This window comes from Alosa alosa, chromosome 1 (genome assembly GCF_017589495.1).
Source record: "Alosa alosa isolate M-15738 ecotype Scorff River chromosome 1, AALO_Geno_1.1, whole genome shotgun sequence".
Taxonomy (NCBI): domain Eukaryota; kingdom Metazoa; phylum Chordata; class Actinopteri; order Clupeiformes; family Clupeidae; genus Alosa; species Alosa alosa.
In genome coordinates, this window is record NC_063189.1 from 20,453,730 (window position 1) to 20,478,433 (window position 24,704).

At 41.4% G+C, this 24,704-nt stretch overlaps 1 protein-coding gene and 1 long non-coding RNA gene across 2 annotated transcripts in view; one reads left to right on the top strand and one right to left on the bottom strand.

The window, feature by feature from the left end:
- The window catches only part of LOC125305389 (NACHT, LRR and PYD domains-containing protein 14-like), a 15,287-nt gene extending 5,439 nt beyond the window's left edge, over window positions 1-9,848 (bottom strand). The window contains 8 exon segments of the mRNA XM_048260084.1: window positions 1-68; window positions 170-343; window positions 3,592-5,201; window positions 5,204-5,379; window positions 5,730-5,937; window positions 6,232-6,304; window positions 8,705-8,806; window positions 9,620-9,848. The exon segment at window positions 1-68 is cut by the window's left edge and continues 106 nt beyond it. Coding sequence (XP_048116041.1) covers window positions 1-68; window positions 170-343; window positions 3,592-5,201; window positions 5,204-5,379; window positions 5,730-5,937; window positions 6,232-6,304; window positions 8,705-8,806; window positions 9,620-9,753 — 2,545 coding nt within the window. The 5' untranslated portion in view covers window positions 9,754-9,848.
- A 1,641-nt stretch (window positions 9,849-11,489) lies between these two features.
- On the top strand, window positions 11,490-12,347 carry LOC125305398. Its single transcript, XR_007195414.1, has 2 exons — window positions 11,490-11,723; window positions 12,220-12,347. It is a non-coding gene; the product is annotated as an uncharacterized LOC125305398 (long non-coding RNA).
- Window positions 12,348-24,704: the final 12,357 nt, after the last annotated feature.

The following is a 24,704-nucleotide window of genomic DNA, read 5'->3' on the forward strand; positions in this document are numbered from 1 at the left end:
AAGAGTTTGATCTGAGAGCTGAAGATAAAGCTGCACAGCTCTTTACTGTAAGGTCACAACGCCACAGCCTGTAGACACACAAGGATTAACATTGAGCCATAGAGATGAGAATCCCTGCTTTAAAAGACAGACAGACAGACACACACACACACACAAACTGCAGACTTACTCCAGTTTCTCCAGTCTACAGTTTGGATGCTCCAGACCAGCAGAAAGCAGCTCCACTCCTGAATCTCCCAGATTGTTGACACTCAGGTCCAGCTGTCTCAGGTTGGAAGAGTTTGAGCTGAGAGTTGAAGCTAAAGCTGCACAACTCTTTTCTGTGAGGTCACACCAACTCATCCTGTAGACACACATACACACACACACACACACACACACACACACATACACACATTGACATACATCATAGATGAGCTTTGTTATTAATTATTACAATAATATCAAAAGATAGCCAATGTTAAAATATAATTTATTTACATGGTATATAGGACACTGGTCACCTTTGCACTTTAATGTTGGTGTAATGATATTTAGGGTTATTTTTTCATGTCAAGATCTCTGCTAGATTGGCTTAAACATCTGTGGCAGTGATCAGCTTCTTGTGATGTCTCAAAGACTAAATAAAGATGTTAATTTATTGATGAAAGAACATTATCAAGCTTTTGTATAACTTATTCCACATTGATGAACTAATAATAATTGGAAAAACTGTTTTAATGTCTAAGTCAATGTTGAAAGGTAATTGTGTGCATTGTATCTATGCACCCCAAAAAAGTGAGTCAAATCAAGCTCATCTCTGATAATGTACTACAGGTGTGTTACACCAATCATATGCTTGGTGGTCACCATATTAGTTGTGTTCTTTCACTGGTTGTTTGTAAGACTTGAGAAAGGCCACAGGCCGAAACGTTGTCTCTTTTGTATTAAACTACTGGCATATGAGCTGCTAGAGTGTGCGGTCTCCCTCTGTTTATCACATCACGTATCCCGTGACCAGCACCTCAAAAAAATGTAAACTATTGGTGTGTGTTCGCTTTCTCCATTCAGAAGCTTCTGCAACCAAACCAGCGGTGGTGATGGAGAATACCTGCCATGTCGATGCCTCTGTAAGTCCTATGAGGTTACGTTTACATGTGGCCAGCTATTTTTATATACGGACATTTCACCTTCTCCTTTTTCAAAAATAACATTGTGCACACCTGTCAGTTTTCAGAAAAGTTTTGTGTACACTAACCCATGTATATATGCTGTTGAGCATGCCAAACCTGTAGGTGGCAGTGTAACAAGAAAATGGCAACAACAGCAACAAATCACTTCCTCTTTCTCTTTTGAACATAGGTCGCATTTTGGCACAAGTGCAAGTTTTGGCGCATACTGTGACCTCGGCTGCCTAAAACTCAGTTTTTCTCAGTTTACATGCAAACATGCAAACATGCAAACATAGTTTTCCAAAATCTCCACTCTGGCCGGAGTTAAAGAATCGTTTTCAGAGGCGAATTATCCGTTTGATTGTAAACGAAGGGCACAAATGAAGGGAAATGTCTCCGTTTTTCAAAATAACCATGTACGTGCAAACGGGGTCTGAGAAAAGTGTGTGAGAAATGTGTAGTCATACATGTGTAGTTGGTCATACACCCATTATTAGCTGATTGCTTGGGCCACTGCACAAAATTAAATTCTGAAATTTAGATGGAACACAGAACATTTTCCTTCTGTTCCTGTAATTGTTTGTATATAAACACTATAGTGTTATAGTCTCTACAAATATTTGTATATAAACACGATAGTGTTATAGTCTCTACAAATATTTGTATATAAACACTTATAGACTCTACAAATACTTGCAGGAACAGGAGGCAATGTTCTGTGCAGATGTGTGTCATTGACATAAATTACACAACTAGATGTTCCGCATAGCAGAACAAAATATGACCGCTGCTCAGTCTGTGTGTGTTTGTTTGTGTGCGTGTCTGTGTGTGTGTGTGCATGTGTGTGTGCCTGTGCGTGTGTGTGTGTATGTGTGCGTGTTTATGTGTGTGTGTGAGACAGTATCATCCTCTACCAGGAATCCTTTGCTCAACACCATCTACAGGCCGATGGGTGTACAGTCACTAAATGTACACATACATTTATTGTATAGCCCTTCATGAATGAATACAATCGTTTACAAATTCATGAAACTTGGCATACCCCCAGAGGATGTCAAGTTAATCATACACATGACATTTGGTGCAGTTCAGAACATCTCATGTTCTGAAGATAAGGGCGATTAAAGCAGTATAATATTGCATTTTTAATTTTTACCGGTGGGGTGCAAATCACACATGACTGGTTATGGACTAAGTTGATGCAGGCCCTTGAGACCAACATACCATAAACATTTTGTCATCCTCGGTGCCAGGGTTCAGGTAGGTTCAGGTAATTTTGGGGGTTTCAGCCCCCTGGGGACCAAACACAATTTTTCCATAAAAGTCTAGTGGGGCTACATGCCCACCAAGTTTCATGTGCCCTGGTGTTTTGGTGTCCTGGGTATCGTTGACCAAAATTTCAGGAAGATGACTTTGACTTTGATAATCCCTATATGACCGCTACGTTAGCTACGCTAGCGGCGGTCATAATAATATGTCAGCTAGTATGTGTAGCCTTTAATATTGTTTAATTATATTTTGTATATTTGTATTTTAAGATTAAAACCCAGGGAAGATTGATACATGATTACTTTAAGAATATGGGTAACACTTTACTTGACGGGTACCATTAATTTAATCTCTCCAGCCTTTGTAAATATTTCATGAATATCTTATGAAGTCTACATTGAATGTCACTTTACTATACAAGTTGTTAAGTATTTGTAATCACTGAGTTTAACACTGGGAGGTGAACTCATATGTCTATGGGTGAACTAGCCTACATTCAGCTGACCCATATTTGTGTAACCTGGAACGGTTGGACATGATTTGCTTGACCATGTTCTGTCGTTTTGGCACTGGAGTAGCCCATTGACTCAAATGTGACGTGATCAGGTAAGAGGTTTAGAACGAAAACGGCAATGCTGTTTTGCGATTGTTGGACTTTTATTTTGACAAGTTGTCGTTGTTCTGTCTTCCACATTCATGAAAGGTTTGGTATGAATGTTGATCATGTCTCATGAAACAGTCATGAATGCTTTATGTGCAGTTTATGACAGCTGCTATGAATGTGTTATGAACTCACCCGTCAAGTAACGTGTTACCAGAATATGGGAACAGGGGCGATGGTGAAGTTCTGGCAACAGAACACTTCTTCCAACCCAAGTTACCAGAATATGGGAACAGGGGCTGTGACATTCTGGGAAATGAAATGTGCTACAGTTGTCACCATGTTTTTGATGGCTATTTGGCCTGACATTTTTTTAACATTTGTCACCGTATTTCGAAAATACAATTTTCTTACAGTGGTGCTGTACACTAGCCTATGAGCTAAAGTGGTGTTCCAGACTAGATCTCCCTGGCTTTCCAGGCTAGTAAGCAGTACCTGTGACTCTTAAAACAAATCCATAACTTTATAGAATAAAACCTTAATACACATATTTATGAGTTCATTACTCACTGGACTTTTCTTGATGCTTTAACCACTGGCAGCATCCTCAGCAGACCTTCATCTGATCCAGCATGGAGACCATAGTCCAACAGCTTTAACTCCTCCAGTTCCTGGTCTGACATCAGCAGCACAAAGACCAGTGCTGACAGCTGGGAAAGAGAGGGATTCCCTCTAGCTTTATTTCCCTTTCTCAAGTAGCCCTGGACCTCCTCCACTAGAGAGTGGTCATTCATTTCATTCAGGCAGTGGAACAGGTTGATGCATCTCTCTGGGTTGGTGGTTTCTCTGATCTTCTCATAGATGTATTTGACTGTGTCCTCTGTGTTCAGTGAGCTGCTTCTGATCTGTGGCAGCAGGCCTTGTAAGAGTTTCTGATTAGACTCCAGCGAGAGGCCCAGAAGAAACCTCAGGAAAAGATCCAGGTGTCCATTTTCATTGTTTAAGGCCAGATCCACTGCTATATGGTGTAGGTCATTAAGTCTGTTAGCACTGAACAGTGAATAAAGTTGAGAAGTTTGGTGCTGGTCAGAGATATCGCCCTCTCTCATGCTAAAATGCAAAAACACATATAGAGCTGCTAGAAACTCTTGAACACTCAGATGAACAAAGGAGAACACTTTCCCCTGGTACAGCCCAGCCTCCTCTCTGAAGATCTGAGTGCACACTCCTGAGAACACAAATGCTTCTATCACACCAATGTCACACTCTCTCAGGTCCTCTTCATAGAAGATCAGATTGCCCTTCTCCAGCTGCTGAAAGGCCAGTTTCCCCAGGGACAGAATGAACCTCAGGTTCCAGAGTGCTTCCACATCAGGGGTTCCATACTTCTGACTCCTGTGTTTTGTTTGTATGATCAGGAAGTTTGTGTACATTTGAGTCAAAGACTTTGGAATTTCTCCACTCTTTACTTCAGCCATGATGCACTCCAGAACAGTGGTCACCATCCAACAGAAGACTGGAATATGGCACATGATGTAGAGGCTCCTGGATGACTTCAGGTGTGTGATGATTCTGCTGGCCAGCTCCTCTTCTGTGATTTTCTTCCTGATATACTCCTCCTTCTGTGGATCATTAAAACCCCCAACTTCAGTCACCCGGTCAACACATTCAGGAGGAATTTGATTGGCTGCTGCCGGTCGGGAGGTGATCCAAATAAGCGCGGAGGGAAGCAGATTCCCCTGGATCAGGTTTGTGAGGAGGACATCCACAGAGGCAGATTCTGTTACACTGTAGATGCATTCTCTGTGCTGAAAGTCTAGAGGAAGTCTGCTTTCGTCCAGACCATCAAAGATGAAGGCAATGCTGTATCTGGCTGGTTTGGAGAAGGCAAAGTCTTTTGTTTCACTGAAGAAATGATGAATCAGGTCCATAAGGGTGAAATGTTTGTCTTTCATCAGATTCAGCTCCCGAAAAGGAAGAGGAAAGACTAAATTGATATTTTGATTGGCTTTCCCTTCAGCCCAATCGAGAATAAACTTCTGCACAGAGACTGTTTTTCCAATGCCAGCCACTCCCTTTGACAGCACAGTTCTTATGGGTTTGTCTTGTCCAGGTAAGGGCTTGAAGATGTCTGTACATTTTATTGGTGTGTCCCCTTTGTTACATTTCTCTTGGATGCTATCTCAATCTGTCTGACTTCATGTTCAGCATTGACCTCTAGGCTTCCTCCACCTGACATGTAGAGCTCTGTCTCCAGAAAGGTAGGCTTTCCCTTCTTAGGGATGCTTTCAGATACACTCTGAAGCCTCTTTGTTAGCCTATATTTAAGCTCTTGTTGGCATCTAGGGAACATTCCATCTAAATACAGTATAAAGATACAATATGATTTAGTCAGTCGAAAGACATAAGTGTGTAAAGTGAGCACTGTGCAGTAGTAAAACATCACGACAGACAACATATCCTGTCAGTTGTCAGTAGCACACTCATGTCAGAGCATCTGAGGCCGTCAGAAATTCTAGTTACTGGTCATATGACAGGCACTGCACTGTTATACTGTATCTCTAACACTGACTGAATGCCAATCTCTTCCTATGATCAAGGATTCACATGTTTAATATATTATACCTACCAATCATGATTTTTAAGTAAATGGTTTAAGAAACAAATGCTGAAATAAAAATAAATCAGTCAATTAATAAATCACTCACATTTATCCAGCTGCTGAGCAAGAATCTCCTGACTCATGTTCCTCAGGATGTGCACTGCAATCTTCAGAGCTCCATCTCTAGCATCTCTCTGGTCCTCCTCATCCTCCTCCTCATCATCACAAGGGGATTCTGGGTAATCATGACTCAGGAGCTTCTTGAGTCTCATCAGTTCATGCTTCATGAAAGTGACAACTTTGTGTTCAAGCTCCTGTTTTCAGAAATTAAGTCACTATCAGTGATGAAACAAGTATGACGATTTGGCCAGCAATTTTCCTTTATCTGCTGATCAATTTGTTTGTATGTCATTACACTTTCCTTCTGGATTAGTTGTTATTGTCTGCTCTGAGATTCATCATCACATTGTCATCATCAAATGTCTATATAATTAAATGTATATTAACCATGTATAGAATAACATTGATTCACATGGTCATTTATTAGTACTCAGTTCATAGCATCAGCCGGTTATCGATTTAACACACACAAACACACTCACACAAACCTCGAATACAGCAGACAACTCATTGTTTGTTGTTGTGCTGAGGAATGGAGGAATTGTTTGTTCTTGTTGGATGCTGAAGAACATACAGTGCAAGGAGGTACTGATTAAGAAATTCTACAGGTAAATACATGTCTTTAAAGAAGCTATGTGCGGTTTTCTAGGTCAAAACACCAGCTATGTGGAGCCTTGTGCTACGCCCCTGCTCACGCGTAACTTTCAGGTGCTCAAACAAAACATTCTATGTGCGCACATGCATGTTTCACGTGTGCACGTGAAGGTTTCATGTGAGCACATGAATGTTTTGCATTAGCACATGAAACTAAACTTTAGATTTTTTTGCTCATGTCCCCTTAGTGGCTTGGTAAAAATCACTAGACATAGCAACACAATGTGAAGGCATAACCATAGTGACATATGTACAATGCCTATGCTCCGTGCTGTCTAGAAATCCACTGAAGTTAGCATGCAAACCAATTAGCGGAGGGCCGCCTCTCTTGTCATATGATGTTGTTCCAAGTGTGGCCGCTATATTAAATGCTTACAGTGGAGGTGTATTGGGAGAGTGCCCTGTGGCTAGCCTAGAAATCTAGACGCACCCTAGCGGCGGCAAATTAATTTGCTCAGCCTGTACGTCTAGTATCAAACCATAGGTATTTCTACTGGCTGACGCCGTGGACGTCATCCAATCACAGCGCTCTATTTTGTTAGAGAGTCTTAAGGTGGGCTTAACAGGATAACGACAGTCCTGCGACGTGAACAACAAGGAAGGTGGCTATGGCAAACGAAGAGCGGTTGTTTGAATCGGCATTGGCGTCAACTTTGGAGGAGTTGGACTTGTGCTTTTCTTTGAAAGTTGAGCAACACAATGCACTTAAGTCATTCCTTTCGAAGAAGGATGTATTTGCCGTTTTGCCGACCGGATACGGATATGGTCATAGCGCTGGCCTATAGCGCTGGCAGTTTGAAAGACAATTCTCTGCCCGCCCCTTGGATTAAGCGAGGTGAATGGTTCGATTCCAGACTATACATTTCAATGATATAGGATGGCCCGCCAGGCTACCCTGTGGCTGCATTCAAGGGAACTCAAAACCAAAAAAACTCCACATAGCACCTTTAAAAGTGAACACCAATTCTGAGCTGAGAACTGTTCATGGGAGGTAGGAGACAAGCATTTCAGTGACAGTTCAGATTCAAGAATTCAAGGATTTTTATTCGTCACATACAGAGTTAAACATGTACTGTAGTGAAATGGCATTTGGCTGCTCAACTTTCCTGTGCAGAGGTGTCTACAGTAATTATAAAGATAAAGAAAGAAAGATCTAGAAGGAATTTAATAAAAATAGATTGAGAGAGGGAGGGGGGGTTAAAAAGTGCAGTGTGTGTAAGTGCAGAATCGGAAGTCAATGTAATGTAGTTACATGAGTCGTATGTGTGTTCATTATGCAGATAGCTTGAGGAAAAAAACTTCTCATCAGTCTTTTTGTTTTCGCCATGTGGGGCCAGACGTCTGCCTGACCTCAGTGGTTTAAACAGTCCATTGTCAGGGTGTGAAATGTCCAATAAGTCTTTCCCTCTTGGCTCATGTAAATAGTGACATCGATAACATAAAACATAGGATTATTTGTGATTTAATTTCTTATAAAATATTAGTATTCCACCTGGCAGAACAACTCTATAGTCCAATGATCTGCCTGTAAAACACCTGTGTGCATTTTAGCACATTGACCCTCACCTGCTCAGTTGTTAGATGGAGGTGTGACATGATCTATTTAATGTCATTATATCCATAAAACAGCAGGTTGGGAATGTAGCAACAATAGAAGAAGCACAGAAATACGACTTTCAAATGAATCGGCCATGGATCATTATACAAGCCATGAGTTCCTGTTGATATCTGGTGCACAATGGGAAACAATTAGTAGCAGTCTTGAAAATAGTGACCCTGCAAGATTTACAGTCTTTGCAAATTCCTAATCTGTGAGTATAAAATATGTGACATGTCTTTGTGAGAGGGTGCCAGCTTTAGTCTTTTAAAAGTATTTTCCAAATATTTTCAAAGTCCTCTGGTGTATAGGTAGCATTAGCAACCGAAGGAAATCAGCTTCTCTATTCTGAGCATGCAGTTTCATGCGTGACGTTTTTAATTTGTACAATCTTCTTCATCAGACCAACAGTAAACCAATAATCTCTCCACTGTTTATGTTTACAGTAATGCCACTGTGCAAATCTGGTAGAAGTTCTAATGAGGTTCATCAGCTCACCTAACGGCCCTAGTGTAGGCTAGCTCAATAAACACCTCAGATAAAGCAAGACATTATGGGTAATCATTTAGTGTATTGTGTCCTGTACAGATGTGTCTATAGAAAATACTGTCACAATCATCCTTGTGTGTTTAAAACACAGTTGCACAGTAACGGAGTATAGGGAGTGTAGGCTGCAGAAAAGGTGTCTGAAGATGGGGGTCTGTCGGTACCTTGTCTCAGGATCTTTCACGTCCATGATCAGACCCTTTGAGTCATCACTCCTCATGGACACACTGCTGGGTACTGGTGAGTCTGGTTTCTCATCCACTGGACTTCAGCAAAGTAAACATTTTTTCAGTGTTTACATTGCATGCTCAAACTGTGTACAGATTTCTTTTTAAATAAGTATACTTTGTACTGGGAGAATGGAGCTAGAATTCAGTAAAACATGGTTTGTGGATGTGGTGGCTGCACATAATGCAAAATTCAGCAACCACAAAATACAATGTAATCTTATGTGGCAATCACAACATGGGAAGGATCCCTACAGAGATTCCAACTGTGTCTGTGTACCTCCCTAACTGTAAAGAAATTCTATAAAATTGTTTTTATAAAACATTAAAGAAGATACTACAAAATGACTGATTCTACTGTTTAAGTGTCACTTTCACTTTTTGTCTGTACAAAGTGAGTTTTTTTTTTTTACTTTACATTGTATGCAGGATTCTCTTTGTTTGAGATGAACAGGCATCATCATAGGGGTATCAAAGGCCTCCACGCCCTGCTGTCAGACACCTTCAGAAATATAGATACTAATCAAGTGTCAAAAACAAATCAATTCACTATCCAGGACTACACTGTAGAGCCCACTAAACAGCTGTTTTGTCACTCAATACAGAACCAATTTTGATCATTGTTGTCTCTAGCGAATATTTGGCTTAAAAAAATAAAGGAAAATGAGGGAGGTTGAAAGATTCAGAATTCTTGAATTATATGTTTCCCTTGGGTGAAGGGCTTAAGATAACAGTTTTTGAAAAGTAAACAAATTGTATAAAGTTGAGTCTTTCCTTAAATGCTTCAATACACTGTAACTGGAAAAGCCAACCCAGGTGAGTATCAACCCTCTGTCTATGCAATGGTCGTACCTGTGATCAGGAGAGGTGTCTCCCTTTCTGAAGTGCAGAGCGCTTGATAGGTCACTCTTCTCCACAGACTCACAGTGGAGAGCAGGAGAGCTTGGCCTCCCTCGTCCATCAGAGCTTCCGTACTGCTGACTCATGTTGGAGACAGAGCTGCAGTCACTTCCTGTTTGAGATGCAAGACGTTTCCTAATGGTAAGGAATATGGAGTTAGTTGTAGTTCTGTCTAGCTATGTGGCTGAGTCCTCCCAAGGGACTATGATCTCTAGGATGTAAACTGTCTTCAGCAAAGGTGACCAGAGTACCACATTCTGTCCAGAGTGCCATATTCTGTCTATTTTGGACAGTTGCTTATGGAGGCACAGAGTTTGTTGTCCTCCACTTGTTCTTGAGAGATGATACCAGACACTTATTCATTGTGCTGCCAAGTGTATAGCAGCCTTGTGAGAAGAGTTTAATGTACCAGCTTAGCAAGTACCCAGTTGTACCCATTTAACCACTTGTTACACCCCTTGGAAATTGAAAATGTCTAAAATAGGTCCACACCAATTCTCAGTTCTGGTGCCATGCAGGCGAAAGTATTACAGGCATTTCTTTTTTTATAGGACAATATTATATGGGGTTAATTCTTGGTCACTCACACACTCTATGTGGTAGTCATTATGTAGTTATTAAGCTAGCAAGCTGTTGTCAGAATTCACAACCTATTTCTCTAAAAACATATGAAACAGTTGCCGTACCTACTTCAGTCAGTGTGACAGATTCTCACTAATCACGGTTATGGTTTTTATTTTTCTTCTCTGCCTGCCGTAGGCTGCACTTTCATTCTGGTAGGCTTATGGCAGTTGTTAGTGTTTCACGGTGGAGCCTACTAAGCTCTGAGCAAGCTATGGGGACCCCATTGGGGCTTTCTGGACATACCATTGTTGTCCCCTGCACAAAACAGATCTGAAGGGGGTTCTGTACGCAGCAATTGTCGTTGCTGTGTTAGATATAATCAGCTGTCCTGGGAGCCCCCTTTCCAGCTTGCACAGGTCATATTACGGTGCATGTCAGAGTTAGAATGGTTGCTATTTCTGTGGATCATTTGAGCTCTGTCAGGAGGGGAGCAGGAGACTCATGGGCTTAGTGGAGAGCTCATGTGAGTTTGTGAGTGGGTTAGTAAGCTCATTACTTCTGGAGATAAGGGTCTACTATTTTACTGTAGTAACTATTTTAAGGTCTTCTGTGTTTTTAAATACTACAGTATGGCCAATAAACCTTTCTTCCATCTCCTCCATCAGTATGGCCAGAGAATGTCTAATAAGGGGAGAACTGCCACTCTCGGAAAACTTCCGGTTTCTGAACTGGTTGCAGTTCCTCCTGTGGTTCCACATGAGGGCGCTCGTCCACGAGTGCAGAATGCATGGAGGTCTATGGAGCTGTACCCCTCAAAATCCACTTTTCTTGGGTTATACTTTTTTTTTTTTTGATTTTTTAATTTTTTTAAAATTTGAATATTGTATTCGAAAGGGGAGGCAAAGAAAATACACTTGGTTGAGTATTATATTTTTTAAAGTCACTTAATTGTTCTAAAAAGCCTTTCAAACGTGTCAATGACATCATTCATTAGCACAATGCTAGCGTGTTGTGGGCAACAACGACCCAACCTGTAAGAAATCAAAAGGACATAAGTACTCGTTCATTTAACTTTTGACCTATAACCCATGTTGAAGTTATACAAACTACAATCAAATCTGAGATTTGTCAACGACAATCAGGTGAAAGAGACAAATTTAGCCATCTAGCTCCATTGACTCCCATTCATTCTGCACTCATGGCGATCGCCCCCAGTGGAACTCTGGTGGAACTGCAACCAAAATTCGGTACAATGGGACTTAATACGGAGTGGCCAGGCTCTCCGTAGACGGGCTCTGGTATGGCTAATAAACCTCCCTAAAACTGCATATCCCGTAATTAACTTGTGCGCATGCGCAGTAGTGTTCTCCTTGCGTCATTGATTCCTACAGGCACTGCTGTCAAGCATCCTCTTGGAAGAAAGTTTACGTTCTTGTTGTCTGGTTCGTCCAACAAATGACGACGAAACGGACGTTTTCCTACCACACCCAATGTAAGTTACAATTAATTTGTGCTTTTTATTCGAATGGAGTGTGTGAAGTCTGTTTAAAACGACTCGGCTAATCAAGTAAGCAAGCAAGCTGGCGTTAGCTTCAAACTTGTAGCTTAGCAACATAGCTGCTACTCTTAGATGCTATGTCTAGAGAGGACGTTAAGTTTAACTCTAGCTAGTTTGATAATATTGGTAATACGCCGAGTAAGTTCATAACTTGATTAAGCGATAACTGAGGATTCAGTAGGTAAGTTATATTACATTAGCTAGACCTCGGGAATGTTTCTAGGTTCGTGGTTGTGTGCAGTGGAGGCGATAGCTAAGCACTTTACACTCAAATTGCCAGCCAGCCGCCTTTCGTAGCGATAGCTGGCCTGACGAGGGAAATGGCAAACAATCACTGGCTGAAACTTAGCCTTCGTTTTGAACTACGTTTGTATGAGTGGTAGGTTGTGGCGTAAAATGACTTGATAGTTTATAGTTCTATTTCTGTTAGGTGCTGCTTCACTGCTACTGGAGGATCAGGCTGACTGCAACTACTATGGATGCTATGGATGGCAGGAAAACACAGTACACGTGAAATTCTAGATGAAGAGTGAATAAATGCACTTGCTTAACTGATAACAAGTTGTCAATGGTTATGTATGCAAGCTTGTGTAGCCTAAACAAGACATACCTAGGCCTAGCCAAATTTATCCTGGCTGTAGATAACGCAGGATATGAATTTCCCAATATTTTGCCAGATTAGGCTAATAGTGGTTACCTGAGGTTTAATATCAATTGAAATACCACTGAAATCACGTTGATCTTTAGTTTGGTTGTAATTTCAACATTGTTTCAATATTCAATTTAGTGGAAATACCTTTGAAATCCCGTTGATCTGTAGTTAGAATTTCAACGTTGCTTTAATATTAATGAAGGTTGCAAAAGTGATGTAGAACACATGTTGCAGTGCGACGTTGATTCAATGATTTTAACGTTGACAAAGTAATGTTGATTTTAACATAGATTCAATGACTAATTGTTAGCTGGGTGCAGAATGAGCAGTCATCAACACCAACTGAAAGCCCTGTTTTGCAGGTAGTCTTGCATTGCATACAATTAGGCTTTCTCTGAACTACATTTTTCAAAGGCCAGCTTTCGTGCTTTTGTCACAACTTCAGAATGGCTTGACGCACATGCTTCAAATTTGGTGTGAATATTTGTATGGATTCAATCATGAAGTCAAAGGTCAAGGTCAAACCCACTTTGAGTGTGATATCTCAAGAATGCCTGACACACAAGGTTTTTTGGTACAAGGGTTTGTATGAACTCAAAGACTAAGTGATTCAATGATTTTTTTTTTCAGGAATCTCCCCACCAACATTAACCCAGCAGCTTTCCATCCACTATTGTAATTCCTCTGGCATTACATTTCTAGTTAGTTTTAAACCATTGGTTTAATAGGTAGTGGGCTCCATCAACTGTCCAGGGCAAAGTCGGTCTGTCCTGATGGCACTGCCTGCTACTTGATATCTGCAAGCCCTGGCTGCTGCCATCAAAGTGGCGCTCTGGTTTTTGTGTGTTTTGAATGTATTTATTTTGTTAAGTATAAGCATATATACTCTTTTGATCCTGTGAGGGAAATTTGGTCTCTGCATTTATTTTGGGGCAGCCGTAGCCCACTGGTTAGCACTCCGGACCTGTAACCGGAGAGTTGCCGTTCGAGCCCCGACCAGTGGGAACGGCTGAAGTGCCCTTGAGCAAGGCACCTAACCCCTCACTGCTCCCCGAGCGCCGCTGTTGTAGCAGGCAGCTCACTGTGCTGGGATTAGTGTGTGCTTCACTTCACTGTGTGTTCATTGTGTGCTGAGTGTGTTTCACTAATTCACGGATTGGGATAAATGCAGAGACCAAATTTCCCTCACGGGATCAAAAGACTTACTTATCCCAATCCGTGAATCAGTGAAACACGCTCAGCACACAGTGAAGTGAAGCACACACTAATACTGGCGCATTGAGCTGCCTGCAACAACAGCGTCACAGGGGAGCAGTGAGGGGTTGGGTGACTTGCTCAGGGGCACTTCCGCCGTGCCTACTGGTCAGGGTTCGAACCGACAACCCTCCGGTTACAAGTCCAAAGCGCTAACCAGTAGGCCACGCTGCCCACCTGGTTCCATGGTGGGGTATGTTTTTGTGTGCGCTTTAATTTGTTTGGCATATGCACAATGTAATGTTTTAATACAGAAACTAATCATGATAATTGCAGGTATTTAAAATGGTATTGAATGTTGCAATTTAGCCATGTTTACCATTGTATTGGTGGTAATGTGAATAGTGTTGTGACTATTCACTATCATTATTTCTAATTATTTATTTTTTATTGACAGAGCCCTCACAATTAAACTGATATCAAGAATTAAAATAGTTAGCATTCCCAGTGTGGAGCCAGAGGCTGCTATTGCAAGTCATATGGGGGATGATTTATGTTCATCAACCAGGTGGTGTATGCAATAAGGCAAGAACTGCTGTAGGCAGTGTTGCAATTAGATATGACACAGACACACTACTGCTCAGAAGTGTAGGGTCACTTTGAAATGTCAAAAGAAACATCAACATATCAAAAATATCAAAAGAAAAGCCCTGGCCTAAGTGCACCCCAAACCTTATAATGGTGGTGTATATATAGTACACATAGTAGTTTGCACTAATTGTATTGATGAATTTTTTTTTGTCAATTACTATGTCTGACTACATGTTTGCATCACTGTATATTACAACATTATGTTGTAGCAGCAAGTTCCCAGCCTCATTGTCAAGCTTAATCATTACACTGCCATTCATCTAAACTATGCCAAACACACTGCTAATACACCTTGAATACTCCAAACAAACTGCCATTCAACTCAAATACTCCAAACACACTGCTAATACACCCTGAATACTCCAAACAAACTGCCATTCAACTCAAATACTCCAAACACACTGCTAACACACCCTGAATACTCCAAACAAACTGCCATTCAACTCAAATACTCCAAACACACTGCTAAAACACCCTGAATACTTCATTGCCATTCTTCCCCTCACACATGGCCACTCTCTTAGACTTCCACAGAACTGATGCACTCTTCACTCAGTGGTGCAGATGCAGCCATCTCCATCTTAATGTCAGGAAAATTAAGGAAATAGACACAGGGACCCCATGACTCCAACTTGATCAGCAAGGAAACACTGGAAAAGGTTGAACTCCCTAAATATCTCAGACTCACATCGAACAATAAGCTTAGATTTACGAACACACAAGGGCATTCAAAAGGAACCTTCAAAGACTGTCAGCCATCTGCAAATTGAAAGGACTTCATGGCATCCCCCCATCTCCTCCTACTGCTCGCAGGGCATTATCCACACTATTAAACACCCAGGAAGCATCAGCCTGTAAACACCTTCCTCTATTGTGTTTGTACATGTTGATGATGATACCCACATTGTGGACATATTATTGGTGAGGTGTCGCTTTCTACCCAGCTATTACAGACTGGTATTTTAACTAGAGGGGATTCCATAGGGCATTTTTAAGTGCTTGATCTAAAGAGGTGGAGTGTGCAGGGCTGTGAAAGTAGTCAGTGATGGCACTCATATGGTAGCACATTTTATTCACATATAACATTAAATTAGAGCAGACATTAATTTATCACTTTTAAATATTGGTTTAATCATAGGTATTGCTTATTTATTATAATACAAAAGTGCCCCTTTAAAGTGTAGCAGTAGCAGGTGGACCCATATGATGAGTGGGGGCAGCTGGAGGGTCATCTGGTCCTGAGTGTCTGGAAACTGGAGCATCTGCAGCAGCTCTGCTCCAGTCACACTGATGGATGATTGATGCTCTACACATCATACCTGTTGAGGAGATTTGGCAGATTCCATCATGCTTAGTATGAGGTTTCTCCATTAGGATTCCTCAACACTGACTTGACACTGACACTAACTTGGATTGTGATTATATGTGCTGTATTCATTACTACTCTAGTTCAGTCAGTTAATATGTAGGGTCTCTCTGTAGAGCAGAGAGCAGCTCCACTCCAGACTGCTGCAGTCTGTTTCCTCTCAGGTCCAGCTCTCTCAGACTGGAGGGGTTTGATCGGAGAGCTGCAGCTAGAGATGAACAGCTCCTCTCTGTGAGCTCACAGTACCGCAGCCTGAGAGAGACACATAATACAGAGAACAGATTTAAAGAACACTTAACACATAAATAACACAAACTCAACACAAATCCCAACATCTTATTAGGACCTGTTGTGATTTAAACCTTTCTAAAGGTCAAGACGTTGTCACACACACATACTCACACAAACACACACACACACACTCTCTCACTCACAGGTTGCAGGTTTGCAGATAAGAGGACCGCTTCCTTTCCCCTTGAGAGGGCCATTCTTGCTTTGGGTTTTGGATATGAGCATACAAATGCAACATGCAACACTGCACTCAGACACATTGCAAACACACAACATTCATTACTGATGACTGACTTTGACCCACCTCACACTGGTTGTTTGTTTGTTACTTGGTTAATTTGGTTAATAAATCCATATTTTAGCTAAAGAACCATGTACACTGTGTGTGTGTGTGTGAAAGAGAGAAAGAGACTTTATTCATGTATCTGTGACAAGCACAGGCATGCAAACCTGCACACACACACACACACACTTGCAGACTTACTCCAGTGTCTCCAGTCTACAGTTGGGATGCTCCAGACCAGCAGAAAGCAGCTCCACTCCTGAATTTCCCACATTATTGTCAGTCAGGTTCAGATGTCTCAGACTGGAAGAGTTTGATCTGAGAGTTGAAGATAAAGCTGCACAGCTCTTCTCTGTCAGGGAACAACCCCAAAGCCTGTAGACACACACACATTAACATTAGAGCATTGAGAGGATAACCACAGATAACACAGTGTAAGGATAGTAACACACACACACACACAGTGTACATCTTTTGTTTACAGGTCAGACAATGGAACAGATAAATCCCAGACAACTTCAGCACAGTGTGCTTAAGTTTGTGTGTGTGTACACACAAAGACATAAAGACACACACACACACAAAGACATGAAGTCACACACAAGACACACACACACACATTCACACTACACACACAACACAACACAACACACACACACACACACATATATACATACAGACATAAAGTCTTGAAAAACTTGAATTTCCCCTTGGGGATCAATAAAGTATCTATCTATCTAAAGTCACACGCACACAGTGTGCATCTTTTGTTTACAGGTCAGAAAATAGAACAGACAAAACCCAGACATCTTCAGCACAGTGTGCTTTACTTTGTGTGTGTGTGTGTGTGTGTGTGTGACATAAAGACATAAAGACACACACGCGCACACACACACACACACACACAGTGTGCATCTTTTGTTTACAGAAAATAGAACAGACAGAACCTAGACATCTTCAGCACAGTGTGCTTTAGGCCTAGTCCACATGTACAAACCGATCTTTTTCCCTCCGTCTTCCCTGGAACCGTATCAAGAATATTTGCGTCCAAACGGATCCATCTCAACACGTTACTTCATATCCCAGGCCTATAGGTGGCACTGTTTCTTTACAGAAATTGACCAAAGCTTGCGCAGTAGGCAATGCAAACAGACAGAATAGGCTACAACGAAATGGCTAGTGCAAGGAAACCATTGTTTGTGTGGACTTATAGTTAACTGTCAACTGTAGTCAACTGTAAAACTAATAAACTGAATTGTTACGGTTTGTGAAGGGTGCAGTCCCGTCCTTTATTTGGCTAACGCAGGTAAAAACAATCTCCTTTACTTTCTTTGTAAGGATCCTTTGTAGGATAGTCTGCGATTCACATTAGTTTTGGTTATCACCGCAAAGTACCCACGTTCTAGGCTATTCCGTCGCCACGTTTATAATATTGCTATAATACCTTTGTTAGTAACAGTCGATACTTTTGCTAGCATCAAATCGCGCATTCACATTTAGTGCGCATCTATTAGGCTTAATGAGTTCTAAGCGTCTTTGTATGCTCATATCTGACGTCACTTCACTATGAATGCATTTATTTATGTTGTAAGAAATGTAAAATAAATGAATGACACCGGCACTATGCACAAATTAATGTAAACTTACACCGCACTTCCCTAATAACTTAAGTTCTCTCGCGTCACTGACAGTAGGCTAGCTAGAATGCATAAAAAACACCGGGAAAAACAGTGTTCAGTCCACCAAGTCATAGGCTAAGCTATCGGCGCTGCGCAGCATCAGTTGTGATATTTATGACCGCCGCGCAGCTTAAGCGGGGCGGTCATATAGGTTTAGTCAGATTTTTTTTTCTTTTTTTTTTTTTTTTTTTTTTCTTTTTTTTCTTTTATGTCCAAATTTCCGTCAATGATTCCCCGGACACTGAAAGACCGGGTAGACAAAACTTGGTGGGCATGTAACCCCATATGGATAGCATGGAACCATCGTTTTTCGTTTTGATCTGTAGCCCCATCGCTGGACTGCACCCCCTAAAAGGAGGGTAGGGCAGACACAGTTTTCTGTGAATATCTCGAGAACCGTAAGGTTTAGGAGGACCACCTTTTTGTATGTTGATCTCAAGGGGCCATGTCAACCCATTCCATAACCACTAATTTCATGTATAGCGCCACCTAGTTAAACACAAAAAAAGTAAAAATGAGGTGTTGTAATTGTAGGTATCTGTGACCTAACATAGTCAAAACTGCACGAAATTGGAAGTGTAGGATCATTTGACACCTTCTGAATGCACGCCAAGTTTCGTGGAATTTTGTTCATGGGGGCCACACAATAAATGAATTTCTGTTATATTACACCAACTGGCCTGTAGGTGGCGGAGACAGTTTTCTGTGAATATCTCGAGAACCGTAGGGCCTAGGAGGTCCACCTTTTTTGTATGTTGGTCTTAAGGGGGCATGTCAACCCATCCCATTACCACTTATTTCATGTATAGCGCCACCTAGTTAAAAATTAAAAAGCAAACAATTAGGTGTTTCACAATATCTCTGGCTGACATGGTCAAAACTGCACGAAATTGAAAGTGTAGGATCATTATGACACCCTCCGAATGCATGCCAAGTTTTGTGAACTTTCGTTCATGGGGGGCCTTACAATAAAATAATTTATGTGTACATTTAGTGACCGTGACACCAACAAGGATTCCCGGACACTGAAAGACCGGGGTACACCTAAACTTGGTGGGCATGTAACCCCCATGGATAGCATGGAACCATCGTTTTTTTTCTGTAGCCCCCCCCCACTGTACTGGACCCACCGAAAGGAGGGTAGGGCAGACACAGTTTTCTGTGAATATCTTGAGAACCGTAGGGCCTAGGATGACCAATTTTTTCCGTATGTTTGCCTCCAGGGGTCATGCTAACCCATTCCATGTGCACACATGTGCATAAACAGATACACACGCATACACATACATTCACAGTTATCGTACGTACTGTATGACACATACTCACACAGTAGACATATATACGCATGCATGCACATGCACAAACACACATACGCAGGCAAACACACAAGCACGCACACACACACACACACACACACACACACACACACACACACATAAACATGTACACGCACACATGCACACAATTCAAGAATTTCTCAGAATTATGAACAGGCAAGATGGGGGTGGGGTTGTATAAAATGAATTTTACATGTGAAATCTATGAACTAATAATGTTTTGGTACTTGTTGTCTAGCAGATACCAGTGAGAATTGAGTGTGGATAATGCAATTTAGTGAGACAGTTAGAATCATATAGGCCTTTCAGTGTGATTTATTTTTGTGGAAAAAATGTGCTGGACTGGGCGGCGGTCATATTTTGTACCGCTCTGCGGTACATCTAGTTATCCTACGGAGTGTAATCGTAGGTAATGTCATGTATGAAAACTAGAAGTGTTAGGCAACACTATAAGTGTCAAGTCCAGGGCAGCTGAGGTGTGGCGATGACATCATCGATACGCAAGGATGTGCGGTTTCAATATATATTACTATTATTATTATTATCAATATACATAAGACAGAGAGAGAGAGAGAGAGAGAGAGAGAGAGAGAGGCAATTTGCATTTATATTGTTTAACTGTTAACCAACATACAATTGTACCAACATACAAAAAACAAGTAGCCTACAAACATGGGGCAATGCACAAAAAAAATCAACCATGAAATATTATATTATTACCATCAATAAATTAATTAAACTAAGGCTTGAAAAAACTGCCAGTGGTACCCAGGTCAGCCTAAAATGTGCAACTCCCGAACTCTGAACTCATGAAACATTGTAGCCTAGAGTTTGGCGCGCACACACACAGCCACATCATGATACATTGTTAACACACAGCCCTAGCCTGCCACGACGTTGGAGCCGATAACGGTAAGGTTGTCAGGGACAGGGGTGGACGTGGACTTATCACTATTTTGATCCTCGTTTTGAAAAAAGTGGACAAGGCGCCTGCAGGAATGAATGCGATGGTATGCACACACCCACCTAACTTTCAACGCTTTGATAATATTTGTCCCGGTTAGGTTCCTGCATTGGTCAGTTAACAGCTTAAACCACATAACTTTCAGTGTCCCACCGGCGGGACACTGAAAATCAATTGTATGCACCATATTGCTATGTAGCATAGTAATGTTATACACCATTTCAAAGCTTTGACTCTTGGGAATCCAAAAATGACAACTTTTTTCATGTACAATCTGTATAGTGCTTTACATTCTCAGATTAATCTTATTATGTCTCAATTAAATTTGATCCAAAATGCCCCCCTCCCCCCCTTCCGCTTTTGGTGCTACCCTGACTTCTGGCTGCAGTGTAGCTGCAGCACAATAAGTAGATGCAACATATTGGGTACTGAAATGTTCACAAGAATCCAAAGAAATTGAATCTTCATGTTGTGTTATCCAATATTAGTTGTACAGATGTATAGTCTATCTTATACACACTCATTGAACCAACAAAGTAAATGCAAAAATAGAGACATTTTTGTAATCCTTCCATATTTAGTGTAGTCATTCCATATCAGAACCCCTGAAGTATAATCCAAATGCAAGCATGAAACCTCAAAGTGTTACCTTTCATTTGAGACCAGGATTATGCTTCTAGACAAAGGGGTTCATGTGCAGTAAGCATTTGATTGTCAGTATGCATTTTGGATAACAAAATGTCCTATAGGGAGTATCCATAGGCATTTTACAAAACGCATGTGCATACCTTGGCAAATAATAGTCTAAAGCACTCATATTTTCATTCTATATTGATCTACTTTTGCACACAAGACCTGGTGCTAGGGCTCAATTGTGTTTCTAAGGGATATCAAGAGACCTAGAGGGCTGAAATGTGGTCAGTTCAGAGATGCTTGTAATCCGGCAGAAAGAAAAAACTATATTCTAGCCTCTGTAACTCTTTGTGAGTACATTACACATGTATTTTGACTGTTTCCAACGAAAACTACAGGTTCTCAGCTTTCTATAGAGGTCCAACATTTGATGGTAGGCCCCAGAAGAGGTGGGAACAATGCCCTTGTAAATAGGCACAGTGCAATTTCAGGCAAAAACTTGAAATTCTTTTTGAGAGTTAAAAAGTAGTCTACATAGTAGGCTAAAGACATCCACATGCAATATCTTTACAACAACAACGCCTAACAACGACCTATTTTTTTGGACAACTTTGTATAGCCCTATAAAGGCTAAAGTTACCTTTAGTTTTGTTCTAGCGAAGGCTACGTTCACGTATGGCTTTAAACAGCGGTAATGCCAGCCATTTTGACAAGCACAATAATCTTGCCTACTTTGTACTTGCGGCTTGCCCATTTGAAATAACTCCTCTCGCTTTGCTGTCTCCATCCTTTCTGTTTTCGTTGTTTAAAAAACGTGTTATATCCATGATGAGTCTCGAGTTAATGAATTAGCTTATAACATTGTGTGCTGATAACAAGCATAGATAGTAATAGAAAACAACAAGCTAGCCGACAACTTCTGTAGCATGCGTATGTAGGCTCTCCTGCTCAAACAAAAGGTGTGCGCGTGCATAGTTTTGCATTAAGTTGATTTTGATAACGTGTTTACAAACTTACTTTACAGAAAATTGTAAATAGCCTACTGTCATGCAGTTAATGGAATACTGTGCAGAGTTGGGAAGTTATGGTAGCCTAGGCCTATTTGGTGTGAACACACACACACAGGGGCAATTCTCTCTCGAGTAGCCTGATGATACGCACAGTGCGTACTTGGGTACGGCCGTGGTTTTGGCGCGCCTGAGAACTGAGAACGTCTGGCTGCTTTTTTGAGCTCCGCTTTTATATTTCCTAATTGTCTCATGCGAAGCCATTGTTGTCTGTGATAGCATGCATTGATAAGGGGAAAGACAGGTGTATGTAAGACATGTTTTCTTTTTTAAATGTCCCGAGCCGGGGCCCCCTAGTGGCCGGGGCCCGGGGCAGCAGCCCCTTTGCCCAATACACAAACGCGACTGTGTGTGTGTGTGTGTGTGTGTGTGTGTGTGTGTGTGTGTGTGTGTGTGTGAAAGAGAGGAACAGAGAGAGAGAGAGACTTTAGTCATGTGTCTGTGTGAAAAACACAGGCATGCAGGCCTGCATACACACAAAGACATAAAGACACACACACACAAAGACATGAAGTCACACACAAGACACACACACACACACACACACACACACACACACACACACACACACACACACATTCACACTACACACACAAGCACACACACACACAAAGACATGAAGTCACACACAACACATACACATTCACACTACACACACACACACACACACACACACACACACACACACACACACACACACACACACACACACACACATTCACACTACACACACAAGCACACACACACACAAAGACATGAAGTCACACACAACACACACATTCACACTACACACACACACACTCCACTCACTCACACACACACACACACACACACACACACACACACACACACACATACACACACACACACACAAAGACATGAAGTCACACAACACACACACACACACACTGTTGCAGACCTACTCCAGTGTCTCCAGTCTACAGTTTGGATGCTCCAGACCAGTAGAAAGCAGCTCCACACCTGAGTCTCCCACATTATTTTAATTCAGGTTCAGCTGTCTCAGACTGGAAGAGTTTGATCTGAGAGCTGAAGATAAAGCTGCACAACTCTTCTCTGTGAGGTTACAACCCCACAGGCTGTAGACACACACACATTAACAATAAGGCATAGAGATGAAAATCACTCTTTTAAAGCACAGACAACACAGTGTAAGGATAAACACACACACACACACCACACACACACACACACACACACACACACACACACACACACAGTGTACATCTTTTGTTTACAGGTCAGAAAATAGAACAGACAAATCCCAAACATCTTCACAGCACAGTGTTAAGTTAAGTTTGTGTGTGTGTGTGTGTGTGTGTGTGTGTGTGTGCGCGCGCGCCTGCGTGTGTGTGTGTGAAAGAGAGAAAGAGACTTTATTCATGTCTCTGTGACAAACACAGGCATGCAAACCTGCACACACACAAACACACAAAGGCATGAAGTGACACACACACACACACACAGTTGCAGACTTACCCCAGTGTTTCCAGTCTACAGATGCTCCAGACCAGGATAAAGCAGCTCCACTCCTGCATCTCCCAGATTATTGTTACTCAGGTTCAGCTGTCTCAGACTGGAGGAGTTTGATCTGAGAGCTGAAGATAAAGCTGCACAGCTCTTCTCTGTGAGGAAACAACCACTCAGCCTGACACACACACACATTAACATTAAAGGCACACTATGCAAGATTTTCACCTTAACAATGCCAATTTGTTGGCAAACGAACTTGTAATAGGCAAATCGTTCACCTAGCATAGCAATACAGCATAGATGTAGCGAGTTCCTACCGGCCATGTAACTTCCAAGAGTGGCGCCCCGCCAAAACTCGTGAGAATCATGAAACATTACCTTGTCAGTAGATATAGCTCTTTGGAGATAGTTTTTGCCTGTTGTTAATCCTTCACCTCCACAACAAAAACATTTGCATTGTGTACAGGAGGATACGTCGCAAGAAGTTTGTTATTTACAATAGCAAGTAACATATAAATACATTGTGAATCTAGAGGGAGCTCTAAACTCGCCAAAAATACCTAAACCTGCATAGTATACGTTTAAAGGTGCTCTAAGCGATGCTGGGTGATGTCACTCCTGTTGACATTCAAACAAAACAGAGAGCTAGCTCTCTACCTCCTCCCCCTCCCTCCTATGCAATTGAAACTCTCCTAAACGAGCATCTCATCTGTGATTTGCTGGAACAGTTTGTTATGTTTATATGGGCTAGGTTTGCCCAGGTTGTTTTTTGCCATTTTTGGAGCCTGGGCTGTCCACAGATATCACATTTTGTTACAGTGTATTCAGGACACAGGCAGCTAGCGGATGGTGAGGTGATGTTTGCTGTAAGTGACAAAAATGTTTTAGCCTAAAAAACGTGTGGCATCGCTTAGACCACCTTTAAGACATAGAGATGAGAATCACTCTTTTAAAACACAGACAACACAGTGTGAGGATAAACACACACAAAGACACACACACACACACTGGCAGACTTACTGCAATGTCTCAGACTACCGTTTGGATTTTCCAGACCAGTACAAAGCAGGTATTTATTATAGATATAAAAACACACACATACATACACAGTATATGACTGGAAATATTTCATAACTTTAAACACAGAAAATACCTCAGGTCTTTACTCTGTCAGGGAACTGTATCTAGATAGCAGACAATTCCAATTCAACATTCAAATATGTGAATTAATCCCCTGAATATCTGCATCAGTTGCTGTACTAATGAAATCCATAACAATTTCAATTAATGTATTTAGTCACTAGAGT